This window comes from Halictus rubicundus, chromosome 1 (assembly GCF_050948215.1).
Source record: "Halictus rubicundus isolate RS-2024b chromosome 1, iyHalRubi1_principal, whole genome shotgun sequence".
Classification (NCBI taxonomy): Eukaryota; Metazoa; Arthropoda; class Insecta; order Hymenoptera; family Halictidae; genus Halictus; species Halictus rubicundus.
The window spans coordinates 1,128,948-1,147,912 of NC_135149.1; the positions used below are offsets into that span (position 1 = coordinate 1,128,948).

The following is an 18,965-nucleotide window of genomic DNA, read 5'->3' on the forward strand; positions in this document are numbered from 1 at the left end:
GAATGTTCAAGGGTGTATTTTCCAGGAGAATTGGTAACGATTCTCGTAAAAATGCAATGTATTTTTCTGCATTTAATGTTCCGGTAATAAAGTGAGGCCCAATTATTTGGTTATCTAAAATTCCGCACCAAACATTGACGGACCATGGTCTGTGTTTGTCGACTGTCCGTAACCACCGCGGATTTTCAGATGACCAATAATGCAGGTTTTTTAAATTTATTTGCCCGTGATTTGTAAACGAAGCTTCATCGGTAAATAATACTTGATTAAAAAATGCTCTATCGTTTATCAATTGTCTCAATCCCCACTGGCAAAAGTTTACACGATTTACAAAGTCTCTACCATGAAGTTCTTGATGAATTTATAGGTGAAAGGGGTGAAATTTGTGTTCCTGGAGTATTTGCATTACACATTTTTGACTAATGCCACTCCCTCGTGCGATTTGCCTCGTACTAGCATGAGGGTTTGTATTCACTGCTGCCAGAACATTAATTGTGTTTGCTTCATTCCTTACAGTCCTCACCTTTGTACGTTTTTTATTTTCGACACTACCAGTTTCACGGAATTTATTTATCAAATTGGAGTAAACGGAAACGATTAGGAAATCGGTCCTTGTACAACTGCACGGCTTCTCTTAAACACTGTCGACTTTCTCCATAAATGAAAATCATACCAATCTTATCTTCCTTCGAGTAACGCATTGTGAAACGTTCATCGATAAACTGATCGAGAAATCTTAGAAACTGTGGAAATCTGATAGCAAGAAGGTCTTCTGATTCTGTACGAACGTATAGGTGAAGGTATATCATAATTGTCCTCCTGTCAACACCGAATCTGTTATTATGTTATGTATTGCGATACATTTGAATGTATAGCAGCTCAAGGGATGTATTTTTGAACATTTGGCGTAACAGAAATACATCAAATGAATCTTACACGTTAAATTTTATTTATACCATTTTTCTGGGTTGAAGGTCATTTGAAGGTCATATTGTGTGACATGCTTGAATTCGTTATTTTGTCAGCTACAACATTACGTTGTTACGAGCCAGGGCTGCGAGCAACGCGAGAGGCCGGCGAGGGGTTGTTACCCCAGGAATATGGTTTCAATTTGTTAGTTAGGTACGCGGACGCACCCAATGCGAGATCGGGGAGCCGCTAGGATAGTTGACGTCGAGGACGCACCTGATGCGAAACCAGGGAACCTCTGGGAGGTTGGAGTCAAACGCAGACGCACCCGATGCGAAACCCAGGAGCTACTAGGAGGATGAAACTTCGTGAACGCACCCAATGCGGAATCGGGGAGTCACTAGGAGAGACACGCGGCGAACCCAATTTAAATGGAAGGTGGATAACTCACAGACGCACCTGATGCGAGACCAGGGAGCTGCTAGGATACGGAAGAACCCGAGATCGATTCGAACCTCGAAAGAGCATAGAACAAAGTGAATTTCTAACGATATAGCTTAGTTTTGAATTTCTTTTTCGGAGTATTAAATAAAGATACAGTGATAATTGTATGAATTTAATAACTACCGGGAATCGTGAAATAAAAAAGCAGAAGCTGAAGTTACTGCGAGAATTTACACGCGAAAAACGCGAACTTTGAAACAAATACTCGTGAGTTCCGAATATAGTTGGAAAATAATAAGAAATTTAAATAAATAATTAGAATATAAATAGACAAAAATAGACTAACGACGCGAAAATAGCAGCGATTAAAGTGCCGAAAATAAGTGAATAATGTGAATAATTTGGACTATTAGAAAATTAATTAGTAGCTATAAACGCGCGATAAGTGATTTATACCTCGAATAATTTGATAAAATAGTCGAAATTAGGAAATCGTGTACATATAAAGGACTTGAACGTTGTGAAAAAATACCGGAAGGGACCTGAGGAGAGAGGAGTACAAGTGCGAAGGGTCGGTCGGAGCAAAAGAGTAAGTCGTTACTAGATAAAAGAAAAGGATAACAGCCCGAATAGAGATAGCGGAACACCGAAAATGCTCCGATTGATCTGAAATTTTATACGCAGTATTTACAAGGGGTGTAGAGTAGATAGGGTCCAAAAGGGAGATATTTCTCCCGGGTGGGGAAAACTTTTCGATCCCCCCTCCCTGTTCGGAGATACGAGGAAACAGAGGCGTGTTTAGAGTGGTAGAGTAAAGTAGATACGATAACGATAGTGCACTCGGATAGACCTTTCCAACGAGCCCACGAACGGCCCGACAGGACAAACTTGGAGAAACGGTTATACCGGGTGGCGAATTAATTTTTCAGGAACTCGAGACAAACCGAACACGTAGAGGCCCTTTAAAAATAAAGATAAGAACTAAGGGTGGGTAGGGGTTTAAGAAACCCCGTGGTGGGGGAAAAACCCGCCTACCCCCACTTTTTGACCCAAAATCGGGCTTTTACTTAGATAAGGAGACGATTTTTGGGAAAAATTTGCACAGGCCGAGTGACCGGTACGTCCAGGCCTATACGAAGAAGGAATAAAAAGAGGGGGTAAACCAGGCAAAAAAGGCCACTTTGCTCTTGGCGCAAAGCCAAAAAAGGGGTTTTTTAAGAGTTTTTTGCGTTTAAAATTAGGTATAGAATATAGGGATATATACAGGGAGAGATTAACGAAAATTTAGCATAAGTAGAAAAACATAATAAAATTTTTTATAATTAGTAATTCCTCTCCTTCGGCCATACAAGCCAGGGGAGACGAGGCGTAACTTCTAAGATAATTTAATTTAATAAGAATAGCATTAGAATACCGTAGAATAGGATTAGTTTACTTAGTTTATTAGTTAGTACTTAGTATATGATATAGTATAGTAGTATTAGCATAGTAATAAATTAAAATAGACTACTAGACTCTATAGATTAGTTAATAGATTAAGCAATAGTCAACCGCGAGCGATTAGATACGTAGAAAAAATTTGAAATAAATCATAGTTAGATAGAAGCGAAGCGAAGAATCAATATATTCAGGAACCGATAAGTATTAGCATATTAATAAATTAGAATAGACTATTATACTCTATAGATTAGTTAATAAATTAAAATAGCCGCGAGCGATTAGACACGTAGAAAAAATTAGAATAAATCATATTTAGATAGAAGCGAAGAATAAATATATTTAGGAACCGATAGAATTTAAGCGAGCGAAGCCAAAGTGAAACCGAAATTAAAATAGAGACCAAATGTTAACAGGCGAGAAAGAATTTAAAAACAGCGGTTTTATACGAAATTTGAATTTTTAATTGAAAGAATATAGACAAATACTCCTAAAAAAAAAAAAAAAAAAAAAAAAAAAAAAGGATACGGAAGAACCCAATGCGATATCAGGGATCCGCTAGGATGGTATAGTTTTCGTGGACGCACCCAATGGGAAACCGGGGAGCCACTAGGTTGGAGAAATCTTCGTTGAATTGAATCTAAGATTAGTAAGCCTCGTAACTTATATATAATTTACTTGATACAATCCGAGCGGTAAGATTGTATCATGTGGGAACGTTCAATTATTAGATTAGGATATCAGGCAATAATTAAAGGTTGTAGATTACGCGAGTTAACAAACAAGACAAATATATTCTGATTTGGAATAGTTACAAGTGTAATTGTTTGTGTCGCGAGTGGATGTAGTAAGTGTACAATTAGAGAAATTGTTACCTAATGTTGCACGGTGTTGACGCACTGGCAATGCGGGGTTAGATAGTGATTGTTGAATGCCAAATAGAATATATACCGAACTAACGGAATCTATAAGGTTACGAATTGATTCGAAAGGGACTTTAACCCGATCTCACTAGACTTGACGCGACGTGACTGCACGAGTACTGAACCGCGTCTGAATCTTGACTGAACCGCTTCTCGACTAACCGAAGAGGATGAAAACGAATGGGTTTATATACCTTGAAAATGAAAGGGGTACTCTGTTTAAGATTTGATGTCGCATAGGGTCACAGTCACATTTTTTGTCACTTCTAATCAAAAGCAGGCCTCAGTTAGATTTTCGTTAAAAGGGGTTAATGAAGGTTATCCGGGCTATTTCCTATCAGAATATTGATTAACGGATGCCAGAAGGGAGTGTCTAGAGATTTTGATATAAAGAAGGCATACAGTATCTTTCGTTAATAAAAGGGGCCTGTTGGGCCGCTTTTCGTTCTCAGAAAAGAGATTAGAAATTCTAATCGAAATAAACGTGGAGAACGTCTCCATACGTAACAACGTTAACGAAAATATATCATTCCATTTAAAAAAACATCGATAACCTTGAAATCTCATAAAAATGACCTTGAAATTTTTTCCCCTTACTCCGATATATGTGTCCCTTCAAACAGTGTAACTTTGTCCTACGAAGTTTTTTTGTACAACGAAAAGTAACGGAGATATTTAGGTGTCCTGCTTTATCGAATTCACCCTGTATATTGTAACCTAGGTAAAGTAGAGACATGTTTCAAAAAATTTGTAACGCAGAAGTTATTTCTGTTCAGATATTATAAATTTATAAATAATAAATTCTATCTGTTTGAAATCTTCACATGGATTTTTCAACCTCTTATTACCTATTACTTTATTATTCTTTAATTTTTTATTTTAATTTAATTACATAGTAATTCGTAATTAATGTAGTTTAATTGCAAAGTATTTTATAATTGTACTCCAATTGCAATTACGAATTAAATTGTAATTTAATTCAATGAAGATCTGAATTATAAATTATAATATGATTGAATTACGATGGAATTCAATTACTTTGTAATTATACATTCCTGGAGTAATTCAATTGTAAATCTGCACAAGTCTGATCGTAATTCGTGTAATTTAATTATAAAGTATTTTGTAATTTTACTCCATTGCAATTACAAATTACATTGTAATTTAATTGAATGAAGATCTGGATTATAAATTACAATATGATTTAATTACAATGTAATTCAATTACTTTGTAAATATAATTCCTGGAATAATTCAATTGTAATTCTGCACAACTCTGTTCTTACGCACTAACAGTAAAAATGTGTTGGCAAGTAAATCAGTTTCAATTTGCTTGCGGAAATTATAATACCCGAAGGTTTTCATCTTCGTTTTAAACGCTGCAAATTACGCTCAACGATTGTACTGTTTCATTTTCCACCAGATCTGTTCAATCACTTCGAAGAACAATATTAAAGATGGCATACACGAGCACTAGTGTACATATGTAAGTACCTGGTTTCGAGAACATGGCTATTGTACACAGACAACGATGGTTTGAAGAAACCGCACAAAGGACAGGAAAACCCGAGACAAATGTAACGGGGAAGAACGGGGAATTTCTACGTTCACCGTTATCTGTGTCTGTTGCCATAAGGAACGATTTACCGCACGTGCCAACAGCGTTTAATTGTTTACTTTCCCTTTCATAACAACTGCGCACATGCTTGTCACGGGATTTACCCGCGCGTTACATCTGTGAAAGAATATTATAGTATATAAAGCGATGCAGGTTTTACATCCATCATCAGTCTTCCAACTTCTCTTCAAAGTATTTAGAACGGAAATCTAATCGATAACTAAAATGGCGAAATTCTACATCCTTGCCGCTTTTCTGTTTGTAGCTGCTGCCGCTGTCGTCGCCATCCCCGTAGGTAATACAAATTTGTCTTTTTCATTTTATACGTTAATTTAACATAATTTCTTAAAGTACCTTACGATCGCTTAAATGTTGATGCGGCTCTAACTAAAAGTAATTTAAAAAAAATAATTGGATTTATTCGTTAATATTTTATTCATTATTCTGAATAATGTTCGGCCAACATTGTCCGCATTTAACGTTCGATAAATTCCAGACGAAGAATACGAACCTCTCGAACTCGCCAAAGTTGCGGAAGAGCGTGCCGTTAGGCAAAGAAGAGTGACCTGCGATCTTCTCTCGATCAAAGGAATCGCCGAGCACAGTGCTTGCGCTGCCAATTGTCTCAGCATGGGCAAAGCTGGTGGTCGCTGCGAGAATGGTGTCTGTCTCTGCCGCAAGTACGTTACTTTCTAAATATTGATAACACAGGGACAACTGTCGGACTTTATCAAACATTTTTTATCGATGTACAAATCGCATACTTTTAGGCGTGAACACGCGTGATCCAATTCAACGCATTATACATTAACTTATCTATTGGAGATCGATGACTGGCACGAATCAACAGCCAGATTCTTCTCGAACTTTGCACAGCCAATAGTGATACGACCCTTGAGATCTATAAAATAGATAAACTATGTATCCGATACTCTGCTTCCGTTCCGAATGTAAAAATAACTAGTTAATCGACGATACGCTGATTCAGTCCTCGAGTGTTTCTAATCTACAGTTTCACTGCAACAATTTTCAGAGAGGTACGGCTTGCACTGCAGGATGTTGTAACGTTTATTTTTTTTCAGGACTAATTTCAAAGATCTGTGGGACAAACGATTCGGTTGAATCAAACTTCTTGTGTGACCACCGCCGAGGATCGATGGAATTTTTCTACGTAACCTGACATAGAACAACAATGCTCTGCGAAAAACAACGTATTACACGGTCCTATTTTTTACCAACAAAGGATCCTCGAACATTGAAACTTCCATTGGCCTTGGACTTCCGTTTTATGTTACAACACAATTTTGTTTAGACAATAAACACTCTACATGGTGCAGAAATACATGTTCAATAAATATTGCTTAAGCTTCCGAAAATCGACCTTCGTCTTTTTCTATTTATCTTTGACTTAGTACCACAGAAATACATTGCTTGGTTTAAAATTTCTTACACTTTCGTATGCTCTTATACTACTTCAAAAAAGACATTTTCTTAAAATACCTCGATAACTAATGATTTTTTTACTATTGTACCTGAATACTTTCTACGTAGAATGACGAGAGAAATCCGTCTATATAAAAAAGTATGCATTTCCATTAAAAAAAATAATACAATTATTGAATACACGTGCACCATTGCAATTCTAAAAAAACATAATCCTACGGATGTAGTATGTTCTCTGAAGGGTCATTCCATGCGAAATCGGACACTTTTGAAGTATGTACTGTTTTGTTCAAATTTGAATATGTTGTAGTCACTAGTGACCTATGAACGAATCTCAAAGGATTTTTCGATATCTTAAAAATTGTTGATTTTACAGACGTGTAAAAACAGTGTCACCTTTTTTTTTGTTAATTTATAAGACTAAAACTTGTAACAGACCTAGCTGTACGCGCCCCGAATCCGAGCCCCCGAACACGACCGACGGATACCGAGATCCGCCGGTACCCGCGAGCGCCCCCGCGAGCCCCGCACCGCCGAACCGATCTTGGCGGGAACCGGAACCCGCCATGATGCGACACCGGCGCGCCGGATGCGTGACGACACCGGAAAAGCCGGCCGCGAACCGTACCGCACCGCACCCCCTCGCCTAGCAAGACGAGCGAGACAAACCGGAAAACGCTCTCTTCGGTTTTCCGCCGTCATCGAGATAAGACGTGTTTTCCCGAGCCGTATTCTCCAGCCGCCGATACCGACCGCACGAATACGCCCGGACTCGCGCTGTCCCGACGCCGAGAAGCCGCCCGCCGATTCTCGAAAGTGTTATTGAATCCGCGGAGATCGAACCGCGAGTGTGCCGAATTACCCGCGACCCGCGAACCCCGATCTACGCCGCTGCGTACTGGACCACCTGGAGAGCCGACCCGAACGCCGAGCGATCGAGGACCGGAACCAGGGTAAGTACCCTTCTTTCCCGTTAACCCGACGTCCCCGCCTCCACCCTACACCCTCGGAGAGCGAACCACCCGCGACCGGCGTGACGCCGGCCGTCAAGGGGCACGGGCTCTCCGTCCGCCGAAGTTGCCCTGGTCCGGAAACGCCGCTGCGTACGGCCAAGACCACGCCGTGACCCGACACGCGCGCGAGACCTGAGTCGCGACCGCCGACCTCCGAACCGCGAAGCCGGGAGGGTGATGAACGTTTAGCCGAGTCGCGTCATTAACCACCTGCGCCCGACCGTCCGTGTCCCGCCGTAACCCTCGCGTTATCCCGCCGCGAACCCTGGCACGGCGAGCCAAATCCGGCCGCGAGGAACCGTTTGTACGAGATCCGCCGGGAAACGGACTCGTTACAAACTAACAAACCGATGAGAATGAGTTTTAGAAGCTTATAGCGGAAACATTAGAGTATCTACTAAAAGTTTTTTTCACCATTTATTTTGCGATAGTTTTAAACAAATGCAATGCTTTCATAGCGGGGAAGTTTTTAAAAATTTGAAGAAATGTGGACATAGGCCCAAGTGTTCTTATTCTTTCTCCTGAGAATACTATTCAGATTTTAGAAATATCTTAATTTTATCATTGCATATAAAGTGAAAATTTAATTTAAAAACGCTACGAACTTTCGTTCCAACCCGATATTACGTTAGATATGGTTGAATCGGAGAATTCAATACTGTTAAACGATTACCAAATCAATTGATTAGAGTGTATGATTATCGATAAATTTATTTGCTTCGATGAACCTTCTGATAACTAACTTTTCTTGCGATCACAATTATATAATTCTCTAGATAAAAGTTCAGGTCACCCCACCCACTCTTCGGATAGAAACAAAATCGGTATATAAAGACCACGAGGCAGGTGAACAATTAAGTAGTAAACAGACTACAATCGAACTTCTACAACATGAAAGCTTCACTTTTCCTTGCTTTCTTCTGCTTGGCCGCAGTCGCAGTTACGGCTGCTTCCGCTAAGAATATCGAAGGTGCGTTGACTTATTAGTTAAAACAATATTTACAATTATTTGCATCACTTGTCAGAAATAAAGAAAATGATAACGATTCGCTAATATTCGTGTAGAAGGTGTTGTTTCTCTAAAAACTATTATACTGTTTCTTAAAAAACTTAATTATTAATATCGAAATTTAATATTGTAACGCCACGAGGAACAATAAAGCGTCAAGACCCCTCGACCCCCCACCCCCGCCGATGTAACAGAAGAATTGCGCCGAGACAGCGTGGCCGGCGGTTCAAGGGGAACCACGGGGTCTGGAACCTTCTAGACCCCTAGTAACGCGTTATTGATAAAGTTAGCAACGAGTCCGTATAAATATCGGTAGATTACCGCGGAGCGAGCACTCTTGTTCTCACGTTAGCTCACGCTAAACACAACCTATCAATCGACTACCAGATATATCCTTCATGTTTAAAGGTTAGAGAGCCTCTGTTCTAGGTACCTTTAACACCCAAACCCTCAGATTAAATTTCCAGGTTAATCCTGTTAAAAAAAAAAAAGCGGAGCGAGCACTCTTGCTGCACCTGTGGGAGAGGACGAGGTAAGACCACGGCCGCCTACAGGATGGGAGAGTACGGAAGCAATGCTATCTATCGGACGCCCAGCAGCCCAGGAGAGGACAGGGGTAGTTACACCTGGACGCCTCTCTGGATACATGGGAAAGGACGGCCATGAAGGCCGGCCGCCCGCCCAGAGGAAAGAACAGGGTAGCTTCCTGGCAGCCTGAGAGTAGGGACGCCTGGTTCCTCTGTACGTTTCGGAGAGGACGGCCATGAAGGCCGGTCGCCGAACGAACATGAGAAAACCGGCGAGAGTACGGTTGAAATAAACCGGACGCCCGATGGTGGGTATCGCGTATTCTATAAAATCTTTTCTTAAATTATTCGTTGCTAGTTTTCTCTCACTCTCTTGAAAGAATCTATTTTATATTACAAAACCTATCTCCCATCCTTTGTACTAACATTTTGGAAAATATATCCCGTGTCCTCAGATATTTCGACTCCTATTATTCCGCAAGCATCCATCGCAAACCTTACGTTATGTTACGTATGGAGACGTTCTCCACGTTTATTTCGATTAGAATTTCTAATCTCTTTTCTGAGAACGAAAAGCGGCCCAACAGGCCCCTTTTATTAACGAAAGATACTGTATGCCTTCTTTATATCAAAATCTCTAGACACTCCCTTCTGGCATCCGTTAATCAATATTCTGATAGGAAATAGCGCGGATAACCTTCATTAACCCCTTTTAACGAAAATCTAACTGAGGCCTGCTTTTGATTAGAAGTGACAAAAAATGTGACTGTGACCCTACGCGACATCAAATCTTAAACAGAGTACCCCTTTCATTTTCAAGGTATATAAACCCATTCGTTTTCATCCTCTTCGGTTAGTCGAGAAGCGGTTCAGTTGAGATTCAGAAACGGTTCCGTAACGTTATAGTAATCGTGCAGTCACGTCGCGTTACAGAGTCAATTCTAGTGAGATCGGGTTAAAGTCCCTTTCGAATCAATTCATAACCTTATAGATTCCGTTAATTCGCGTACTCTATTTGGCATTCAACAATCGCCATCTAACCCCGCATTGCCAGTGCGTCAACACCGTGCAACATAGGTAAACAATTCCTCTAATTGTACATTTATCATATTCATTCGCGACACAAACAACAACACTTGTAATAATTTCAATTCAGAATAAATTGTCTTGTTTGTTAACTCGCGTACCCTTAATTATTGCCTAAAATCCTAATATAATAATTGAACGTTCCCACACGATACAATCTAACCGCTCGGATTGTATCAATTAAATTATATAGAAGTTACGAGGCTTACTAATACTTAAATTCAATTCAACAAAGATTTCTCCAACCTAGTGGCTCCTCGATTTCGCATTGAGTGCGTCCACGAAATTATACCATCCTAGCGGATCCCCGATTTCGCATTGGGTTTTTCCGTATCCTAGCAGCTCCCTGATTTCGCATCAGGTGCGTCCGCGCTCTTATACAACCTCCTTTCGTATCGGGTTCGCCGCGTGTTCCCTAGTGACTCCCCGATTTCGCATCGGGTGCGTGCACGAAGTTTCATCCTCCTAGTAGCTCCTCGATTTCGCATCGGGTGCGTCTGCGTTTGACACCAACCTCCCAGAGGTTCCCTGATTTCGCATCAGGCGCGTCCTCGACGTCAACTATCCTAGCGGCTCCTCGATTTCGCATCGGGTGCGTCCGCGTACGTAACTAACAATTGAAACCATATTCCTGGGGTAAAAATCCCCTCGCCGGCCTCTCGCGTCGCTCATAGCCCTGGCTCGTGACAGTTACAATATATTAAATTACTTTACTTGCTTCAATCACTTGTTCTTCGGGTGAAATTATTTATTATTTTATTTGAACGATGTAATCGAAATAAAAAATTATTGAAAAATAATCTATTCGATTCACACGTCAAATAGAAATAAATTTTTCATGTTATTTGTATGATACAAATAATAACGTAAAATAATCAATTTAAAATTATCAATTGTTATGTAAAATGTGCCCAACCATGGCAGCAAATATATCTGATTTTTTTTTCTTAATACACAAGTATAAACACTACTTACAATTATCGCGACAAAGACGGGGAACTGTAGACTTTTGCTTACTCGTAAGTATGTTGCAGATGTGCCAAAATACCACACTGTTGAGGCAACCGAAAACGTAGATGCTGTACAACCATTACTCGTCTGTCAATGGGGCGGAGATGGGCTTTGCGATCAGCAGTGTAGGAAGCAAGGTGGAAAGAGTGGCCGCTGCAACGGTGATGACGTATGCATTTGCTCGTAAGTATATATTCTCTTGAACATTATTATGTAAGAAATATATTGGTATTTCCATGATTTGTAACGTATTTTTTCTTTTGCAGACACTAGACAGCTAGACGGTTAATGAAACTGGATTTCTCTGCATACAATGGAAAACTTCCGCGGAATGACCTAAATACTTTCAACACGTATACTTATCTTTAATGAAAATTTGAATTAATAAAATTCTTTCTTCTTAATTACTTTAAACAAGCCTGTAATTTCTGTCGACCTGAACCTACGCTTGACTAATCATTTCTCGTCCATACAATTTCACGGAGTCATCGACCATCATAAAAAGTCACATCCTTACAAAAGACATCTGGGTTAGTAAAATTCACAATAATATCAAGGTTTGGGTGAGGTTTAAGGGGGCCGGCAGGCATTTAGCCTTGACTGTCACGCTATGTTACGCTGTGCCTTTTTTTCTAGACATTTTACGTCTTAAATAAGTAAGTAATCACTTAAAAATGCATACCACCGTGTTTGTACATGTCTTTGCTACGTCTGTACAGAGCCTATTTTTCGATACGAACACTAAATCTCTCGAAATTATAGAGAATCTCTCTGCGGCAGCCATCTTGTGACGTCATACTTGCTTCAGAAAGCGAGTTTTCTGCCGAATTACTCCACGATGAGGTAGAAATTCGCAATTTGGGCTCTGTACAGACGTAGATTGGACTTTTACGAAACACAAGTGACCACTTTTAAACTGCTCATTGCAATATTGAAGCGATAATTTGAAAAGGTTTTGACCCATGCATAAGCATATGGATTTCAAACCCTGCCGGCCCCCTTAAGGTGGACCAGGTGGTAAGGTGGCCAGTGATGTCCACTACAGCTCTGGAGAATCCGTGGTCAACTCGAAGGTAGGGGAGAGTAGGCCAGGTTGGGCCAGGGCAGCTCTGGAGGACTTCTGGTCAACTCCAAGGTCCTTCGCCCTTCTGGTCCCGGAGCACTTCCGCTCCCTCCTGAATGCGCACCTCGACTGACGGACTCAGGCTAGATTTCGATCGCCGCGATAGTAATTATTGATAAATTTTATATTTCTGGCTGCTTAATGTTTATAACAATTTCTTTTGGTAATGGTATCAACAAGCGCTCCCTTGACCATCTTGCCATCTAATTTTTTAGTAAAAATACCTAATAGAACTCAAGATACAGAGTAACTTTTGAACCATGAACATTCGCACGCAGTAATTTATCGTATACAATTCACTGCAAAATTTATTATTTCTGGCTGTTTAATGTTTATAACAATTCCTTTCGCCAATGATGTCGACAAGCACTCCCTTGACCATCTTGCCATCTAATTATTTAGTAAAAATAAATTATATAACTCGAGATACACAGTAACTTTTAAAGCATGTCAAAGTAACTTTTATGCATGATTATTCGAAGTATACAAGATACTCGATTCTCATTCAGATTTCTAATTAAGATTACTCGGTATTTCATATCGTGCGACATGAAACAGTATAATAAGGTGACTGGCGTACTCCTACATCTCATCTGTGACATTGGTTCCACAATATTAGTCCCGACCGATACGGTAGGATGTGACACAAAAATGGTAAGGGGGCTCTAGAGCCCCGCGGACGTGAGACAAAAAAATACATTGGGTGATTGGTCTACTCCTGTACCTCGTCTGTGGTTTAGGCACACCACATGGGGTTTAATCACCATATGGGGTTTCGTGTCTCACGATCTGAAATACCGACATCGTTAACAACAATTAGATTTCTTACGCCCTTTACTCTGACGAACGATAAATGTTGCAACTAGATCCACGAGAACCTCAGACTACATACCTATAATATGTGATAAAGATACGATTCTGAAGTTCAGAGTCTGAACCCCGTACACGAGTGCAGCCTACCGCTCGCACACAGAAGCGAATCTAACCCGCTCACGAGAGCAAACCTAACACTCGCTCAAGAGAGCCAAGCTAACCCTGCACACGACTGCGGCCTAAACCAAGCAGAGAAATTTCAAGAATTCGACAAGAGCAAAATAGAAAACTCGTATCGAACTTAAAGCTATTGAAATGTGGACGCAACAACTTATAGGTGCTTCGAGTACCTAAATTAACTATTATGCTCTCTGTAGACTGTTTTCAATATTATAGAAAATTGAGAGCAAATGTGAATAATGTTTTAGTGAATTGAGAAAGCTCCTAGGTTGCATTTCAAATTTTATAAAGTGTAATTTTTTTAAATGATTGCAGATATGCAGCGAGCGTAAACAAAACTTTTCACGCAGTGCTTTTCTTCCGAACCAGTCAAAATGACTGGTTCCTAATTTTTTCTTTCACAATTACTGAAATTATAAAAATGTTTTCATCAGAATTTTTTTAATGAACCTTTTCATTGAAGCACATGTTAAAATAAAAATGGTATTAGGTTTGAATAGATGTAGTCTTGTCATTATTACAAAGCAATATTCATCAGTTGTATTTATTACTCGGTAGTTCTAGTGTTAAATGATTATGTCCGTGTCGATTGTCTACTTCTCCATTTTCCAGCTCTCAGAAACGCGATTATCCGGAAGAATGATTGAGAACTTTATGCTCACATTTTGTCTAATATTACAAATATTTTACTATTGTTGGTATGGGAACGAAGTCAAACGAAAGGTCCATAATCGAGACAAGAAAGTTGAACACGCGACATTCATGCGTTTTCTAACTTGACCTCTCATTTTAGAGCCTCGAAGTTTCCGATATGATCTTCGGGAGCAATTGGATGAGTTTAGACAAGAACACTAAGAGGATCCTATTAGTAATTATGCTACGATCTACGTACCCCATGAAGTTCAAGAGTGCTCACATTATGCATGTGAATGTGAAGTCGTTCATGGCGGTCTGTATGATTTATCATTTACTCTTTTCACTGTTTCACAGGTTTAATGCTTATTCCAAAACTCTGTCTGCTGTTACAAATCTTAGTCTACTGTGCTTGATAAGAATTAATTTTTTAACGGAGAAATTCAGTGAAAATTGTAACTATTTTGTGGTACAGGTGATTAAGACTTCTTATTCAGCGTACAACATGCTCACACGAGGCGAACGGAATCAAATTATGTAGCTCGCGATTAGAATAGTTGAACAGAAGAAGCAGTCATCGAAAATCTTTATGAATCACGTGAACTGTTAATTCTGACGGAGTGTACTATAAATTAAACATAGTTTGCAATAAATTCAAAATCTTAGAAATCCTACAACTACAAAATAACTTGCCTCGTATGAATTGTCGTCTATATCATCTTCGATGAAGTTAATTTTCAAAACTAGGAGATCGAAAGTATCCTATATTTCCTGGAGAAGTATTCCTGCTTTTCTACATGCCTATGAAATTAAATTATCTGCAATAAAAATTGTGCGGCGGGGGTTGCGAGATCACTATAAAAATTGTGAGTGTACAAGTCATCAGCTAATTTGTAAATAAGAAGAGGAAGTTGCGGAGGGGTAGAAGACCTTCCAGGTGTCTTTTTTGAAATGTGCAATAGGTCAAATTAATATTGACGATTTTAATTCGATGGGTGTACTCTATTCTACGTTTCACAGGGAAAACACTGTGTCAAAGGTCTACAATCACGTTGTACGTGCTACCGAAGAGCGTGGAAGTGCTTTTCACCAACTTCAACCGCAACATGTTATGCAGCCCAGGATGTATTTAGACAAGAACTCCAAGAGGATCCTTTTAGTAATTATGTTACGATCCACGTACCCCATGGTGTTCAAGAGTGCTCGCATTATCTATGTGAATCTGAAAGCGTTTATGGCGGTCTGTATGATTTATCATCTACTCTTTTCACTGTTTTACGAGTCTTACCTGTATTTCGATACTCTCTGTGTCGTTTATGTTGTTTGTTAGAGAGATCTCTACTGTGTTCGATAGAAATGAACTTTTCATCAAACAGTCATGAAAGAAATCATTATAAGAAACCCATCTCGAAATCGTGAACATGATGGCACTAACACGCCTTCCTTGAAATGTCATTTTCCCATTGTTTTCCAAGCATACCCACAGCTCTTATTTTTTAAATAAACTTCAATCAACTGCACGTTGAACTTAGAGAGAGAAGTAAGAACATGAACGTTTTATTTACATCTCCCAACTGGACACCCTAAACAAATGAAAATGTTCATATGTGTGATTGTTAATAATCAATAGACTACGGATTTTCTGCATTCAAGCATTGCAATCGCAAAAACAGAAGAATTTAAAGACACTTGGATTATTTTTGGATAAATCGGTGGTTCTTCGCCTAGAATGCGTGCACCCCGGGGATGCGAGGAAGCGTTTCCAACGGTGCGAAAGAGGTTTTTAAATTTCTGATGCAAAATTTATTTTTCAATAAATAAGTTATCTTGCAATAAATGTAATTTTCTAAATAAAGAAATAGAAACACATTTTTCAAGAGGGGTGCGAGAACTTATTTTTAAACTCAAGGATGTGCCGATCACTGCAAAGGTTAAGCACCACTGGATTAAATGAATACATTTTCATGTAACTTCAGTTTCTCACAATTTTTATTTTGCGTGAGATCCGCAGTCTAATTATTCAGCATGAAAAAAAGATATTACACGCACTGCCCATCAAAGGACAGGTTTAAAATTTGTACAATTATTTCATACTCGAGCCGATACAATAAAAATCGTACATACAAATCGAAATAAATACGATCCCATCATATTTCGAAAGCAACCAGCCTCGTTCATCGTTCAGCGTTAACTATGTCTTCAAAATTAGAAAGTGTTGCTCGGTTGGCTGTCGGAACTAAACACATTTAAATATATTTTCTGGAGCCGCTCCAACTATTCCTCGGCGGAACGTAACCGATGGATTCTTACTGTTTACTCGACCGAAGAAAACATCGAACAAACTATGTCGCAGAATAATTGGTTCTCACGATGGATCGAGACGGGTATCGCGTCGCGTTCCCGAGGTATAATGATCATTCCTCCGCGATCGACGACAATCGACTGGAAAGGGTTCGCCGAGCGAAGCTTATGGTTTATTAATTTTCGGTCGTTGTCGTTGCAATGTAACATCGAGACGTCGGAAATATAAAAAAAAGCACAGGGAAGCTATACTTGAACGGACTTTAACGCAAGAGTAATTCCGGTATATTGTCTTTTCTGGGGGGCGGAAGTCGCCAGAATCATTATGGTCCCCGTGATCGAGGGAGGAGGGAAGAGTGGGAGAATGGTAATAGCAGTCGCAATATATCTAGAAAAGAGGGAAATCGTTAAAAACGAAAAGCATAAGTCAAACAGTACAGTTGGTAGCTTTTCTGCTTTTCGAAGCGTTGCAATTTTTGCTTCAGTCCTAGAAGGAGGCTTCAATCCAGTTGACCTTTTCTGAAACTACTGGAAAGAGAACGTATTTGAAAATTGTGTCAAGAGAATTTCGTGATCTTTGAAGTTAAAGGAAAGAGAACGTATTTTAAAATCGTGTTAAGAAAATTTCTTGATCTTTGAAGTTAGAGAAAAGAGAACGCATTTTAAGATTGTGCCAAAAGGACTTTCTCATCTTTTTTGAAACTCGAGGAAAGAGAACAAAATTATTTTTAAATTGTGTCAAAAGAATTTCTTGATCCTCTTTGAAACTGGAGGAAACAGAAGGAAAGATTGCATTTTAAAATTGTGCCAAAAGAACTTGCTGTTTTTTTTTTTTAGAGGAAAGAGAACAAAATCATTTTAAAATTGTGTCAAAAGAATTTCCTGGTCCTCTTTGAAACTGGAGGAAGGATCACCTATTATAAAAATGCATAAATTACCCCTCTCGTTTGCGCTGCTCACCTATGTTGGTTTCTGGAAGCCAACGACCTGACCAGTTGATTCATTAAAATACTGGTTGTACAATCTCTACTCGGTGATCATGATATTCCTGCTGTACATTTTCACGTTCTACACCCTGGTCGACGCAATAATTAGCAAGGATTTGCATACTACCACTGAGAAGTTCTCAGTGCTGAGTATCTCTGTTGAGTATCTCAGTGCTGGGCGTCAGTATAAAGGTCGCTAATCTGTTCATTCAACGTGAGAAGATCGTCAGCGTGGTTAACAGCCTTCTGTTGAAGAATCATGTGCCAAGGAACAAGGAGGAGGCGATCATATAACGGAAGTTCGACACGCATAATCCACAAATTACGCTAGTTTTCCACCCTTTCAACTCGTTGATACTAACTATTCTCCGCACGTTGTCCTCCGCTGTAATTGTTCTTTAAAATCATAGCTGCAGACATAATGATCCAGCAAGGATTTAAACAATGTCATCACGCTTTTAGTTCGCCAATTTCTTGCAGAAAGCTCGCTTTATACTGCGAAATCCTGAACGAATCAGCGGCGTCTTTCGGCACAGTGGCTCAGATAGATCGATTTATCAGCACGAGAACCCTTCCAGTATCTAATTGGGCACTCTACGATCTAACTTCTCCGACGATCTACCTCGTGTCCTTGGTCCAGCAGTCGCTCGGTCCGATGGTGTGCGCGAACACCAGCGTGGGCCACGAGACCCTGATCTCTGGCCTGGTGATCCAGATCAGCGCGCAATTCGAAATATTTTGTCATCGAGCTCGATCGTTGTCAGCTTCGCTGAAAGTAGCGGAGAGGGGATGCTGAGGGACCCGATCGAGCATTAGATGACGATCTATAAGTGAGGGATGAATTTTTCATTTCTTTGCCGCAAAGAAATCCAATGGGATTAATATTAGAATATCAATGTTCCACTGTATATTAATTTTAACGGACTCTGGTTTCGTATTCTAATTTGTTGAGAACAAATTGAACTGATTGCAGGCTCGCGCAAAACGTGAACTCAGTGTTCACGCACGTGATTTTCCAGCAGTTCACGGTGAGCTCGACGGTGCTCTGTCTGACTATTTACAAAATGTCGACGGCGAGCTTGTACGGCTTGAACTTCGCGTGGAGCTTATCCTATTTATGCTGCATGCTCGTGCAGGTGTATTTATACTGCTGGTACGGAAACGAGGTGACGTTGAAGGTTGGCACCGAATTTCGTTTCCTTGAATCACTCGGGCGCGCCGAACACGATCCAGAGAGAAAAATCAGGCACAGATGAATGTGTACATCATTTTTTTCCCGAGCATATTAAATATCCGGACTCGTCTCGAATTACTCCTTATACTTTGATTTCTGTTAGTCGATGCGATTAACGAACGATGTTCGCAGAGCACGGGACTTTGCTTCCAGTGAACATAATGAAAGACCTGTTGATGATCATGATGAGGTCCAGGAGGCCTGTGAAAATGTCCAGCGGTCGTATCCACCGAATCGTTTGTCACTGTTAGTTGAGAAACAATTTCATTCGTTGA

At 39.9% G+C, this 18,965-nt stretch overlaps 2 protein-coding genes and 2 long non-coding RNA genes across 5 annotated transcripts; 3 read left to right on the top strand and 1 right to left on the bottom strand.

The window, feature by feature from the left end:
- Positions 1-5,528: 5,528 nt before the first annotated feature.
- On the top strand, positions 5,529-6,711 carry LOC143356669 (defensin). Its single transcript, XM_076792964.1, has 3 exons — positions 5,529-5,626; positions 5,828-6,011; positions 6,414-6,711. The coding sequence occupies exons 1-3, from the start codon at positions 5,557-5,559 to the stop codon at positions 6,451-6,453; spliced, it is 294 nt and encodes a 97-aa protein (XP_076649079.1). The 5' UTR covers positions 5,529-5,556; the 3' UTR covers positions 6,454-6,711.
- Positions 6,712-7,547: 836 nt separating this feature from the next.
- LOC143365354 (uncharacterized) lies at positions 7,548-11,514 on the top strand. Its single transcript, XR_013084532.1, has 3 exons — positions 7,548-7,727; positions 8,564-8,757; positions 11,444-11,514. It is a non-coding gene; the product is annotated as an uncharacterized LOC143365354 (long non-coding RNA).
- A 2,728-nt stretch (positions 11,515-14,242) lies between these two features.
- Positions 14,243-17,230, bottom strand: LOC143357361 (uncharacterized). 2 transcript variants are annotated; one of them, XR_013082865.1, is made up of 3 exons: positions 16,294-17,230; positions 15,458-15,752; positions 14,243-15,391 (listed from the first exon to the last, which is right to left on the bottom strand). It is a non-coding gene; the product is annotated as an uncharacterized LOC143357361 (long non-coding RNA). The 2 variants fall into 2 exon arrangements; XR_013082923.1 differs by lacking the exon at positions 16,294-17,230 and adding an exon at positions 15,859-15,979.
- A 118-nt stretch (positions 17,231-17,348) lies between these two features.
- On the top strand, positions 17,349-18,820 carry LOC143361797 (uncharacterized). Its single transcript, XM_076801465.1, is given in 4 exon segments — positions 17,349-17,593; positions 17,595-17,782; positions 17,847-18,248; positions 18,430-18,820. Coding segments are annotated over 4 exon segments (1,071 nt in total). The 5' UTR covers positions 17,349-17,395; the 3' UTR covers positions 18,713-18,820.
- The last annotated feature ends 145 nt before the right edge of the window (positions 18,821-18,965 follow it).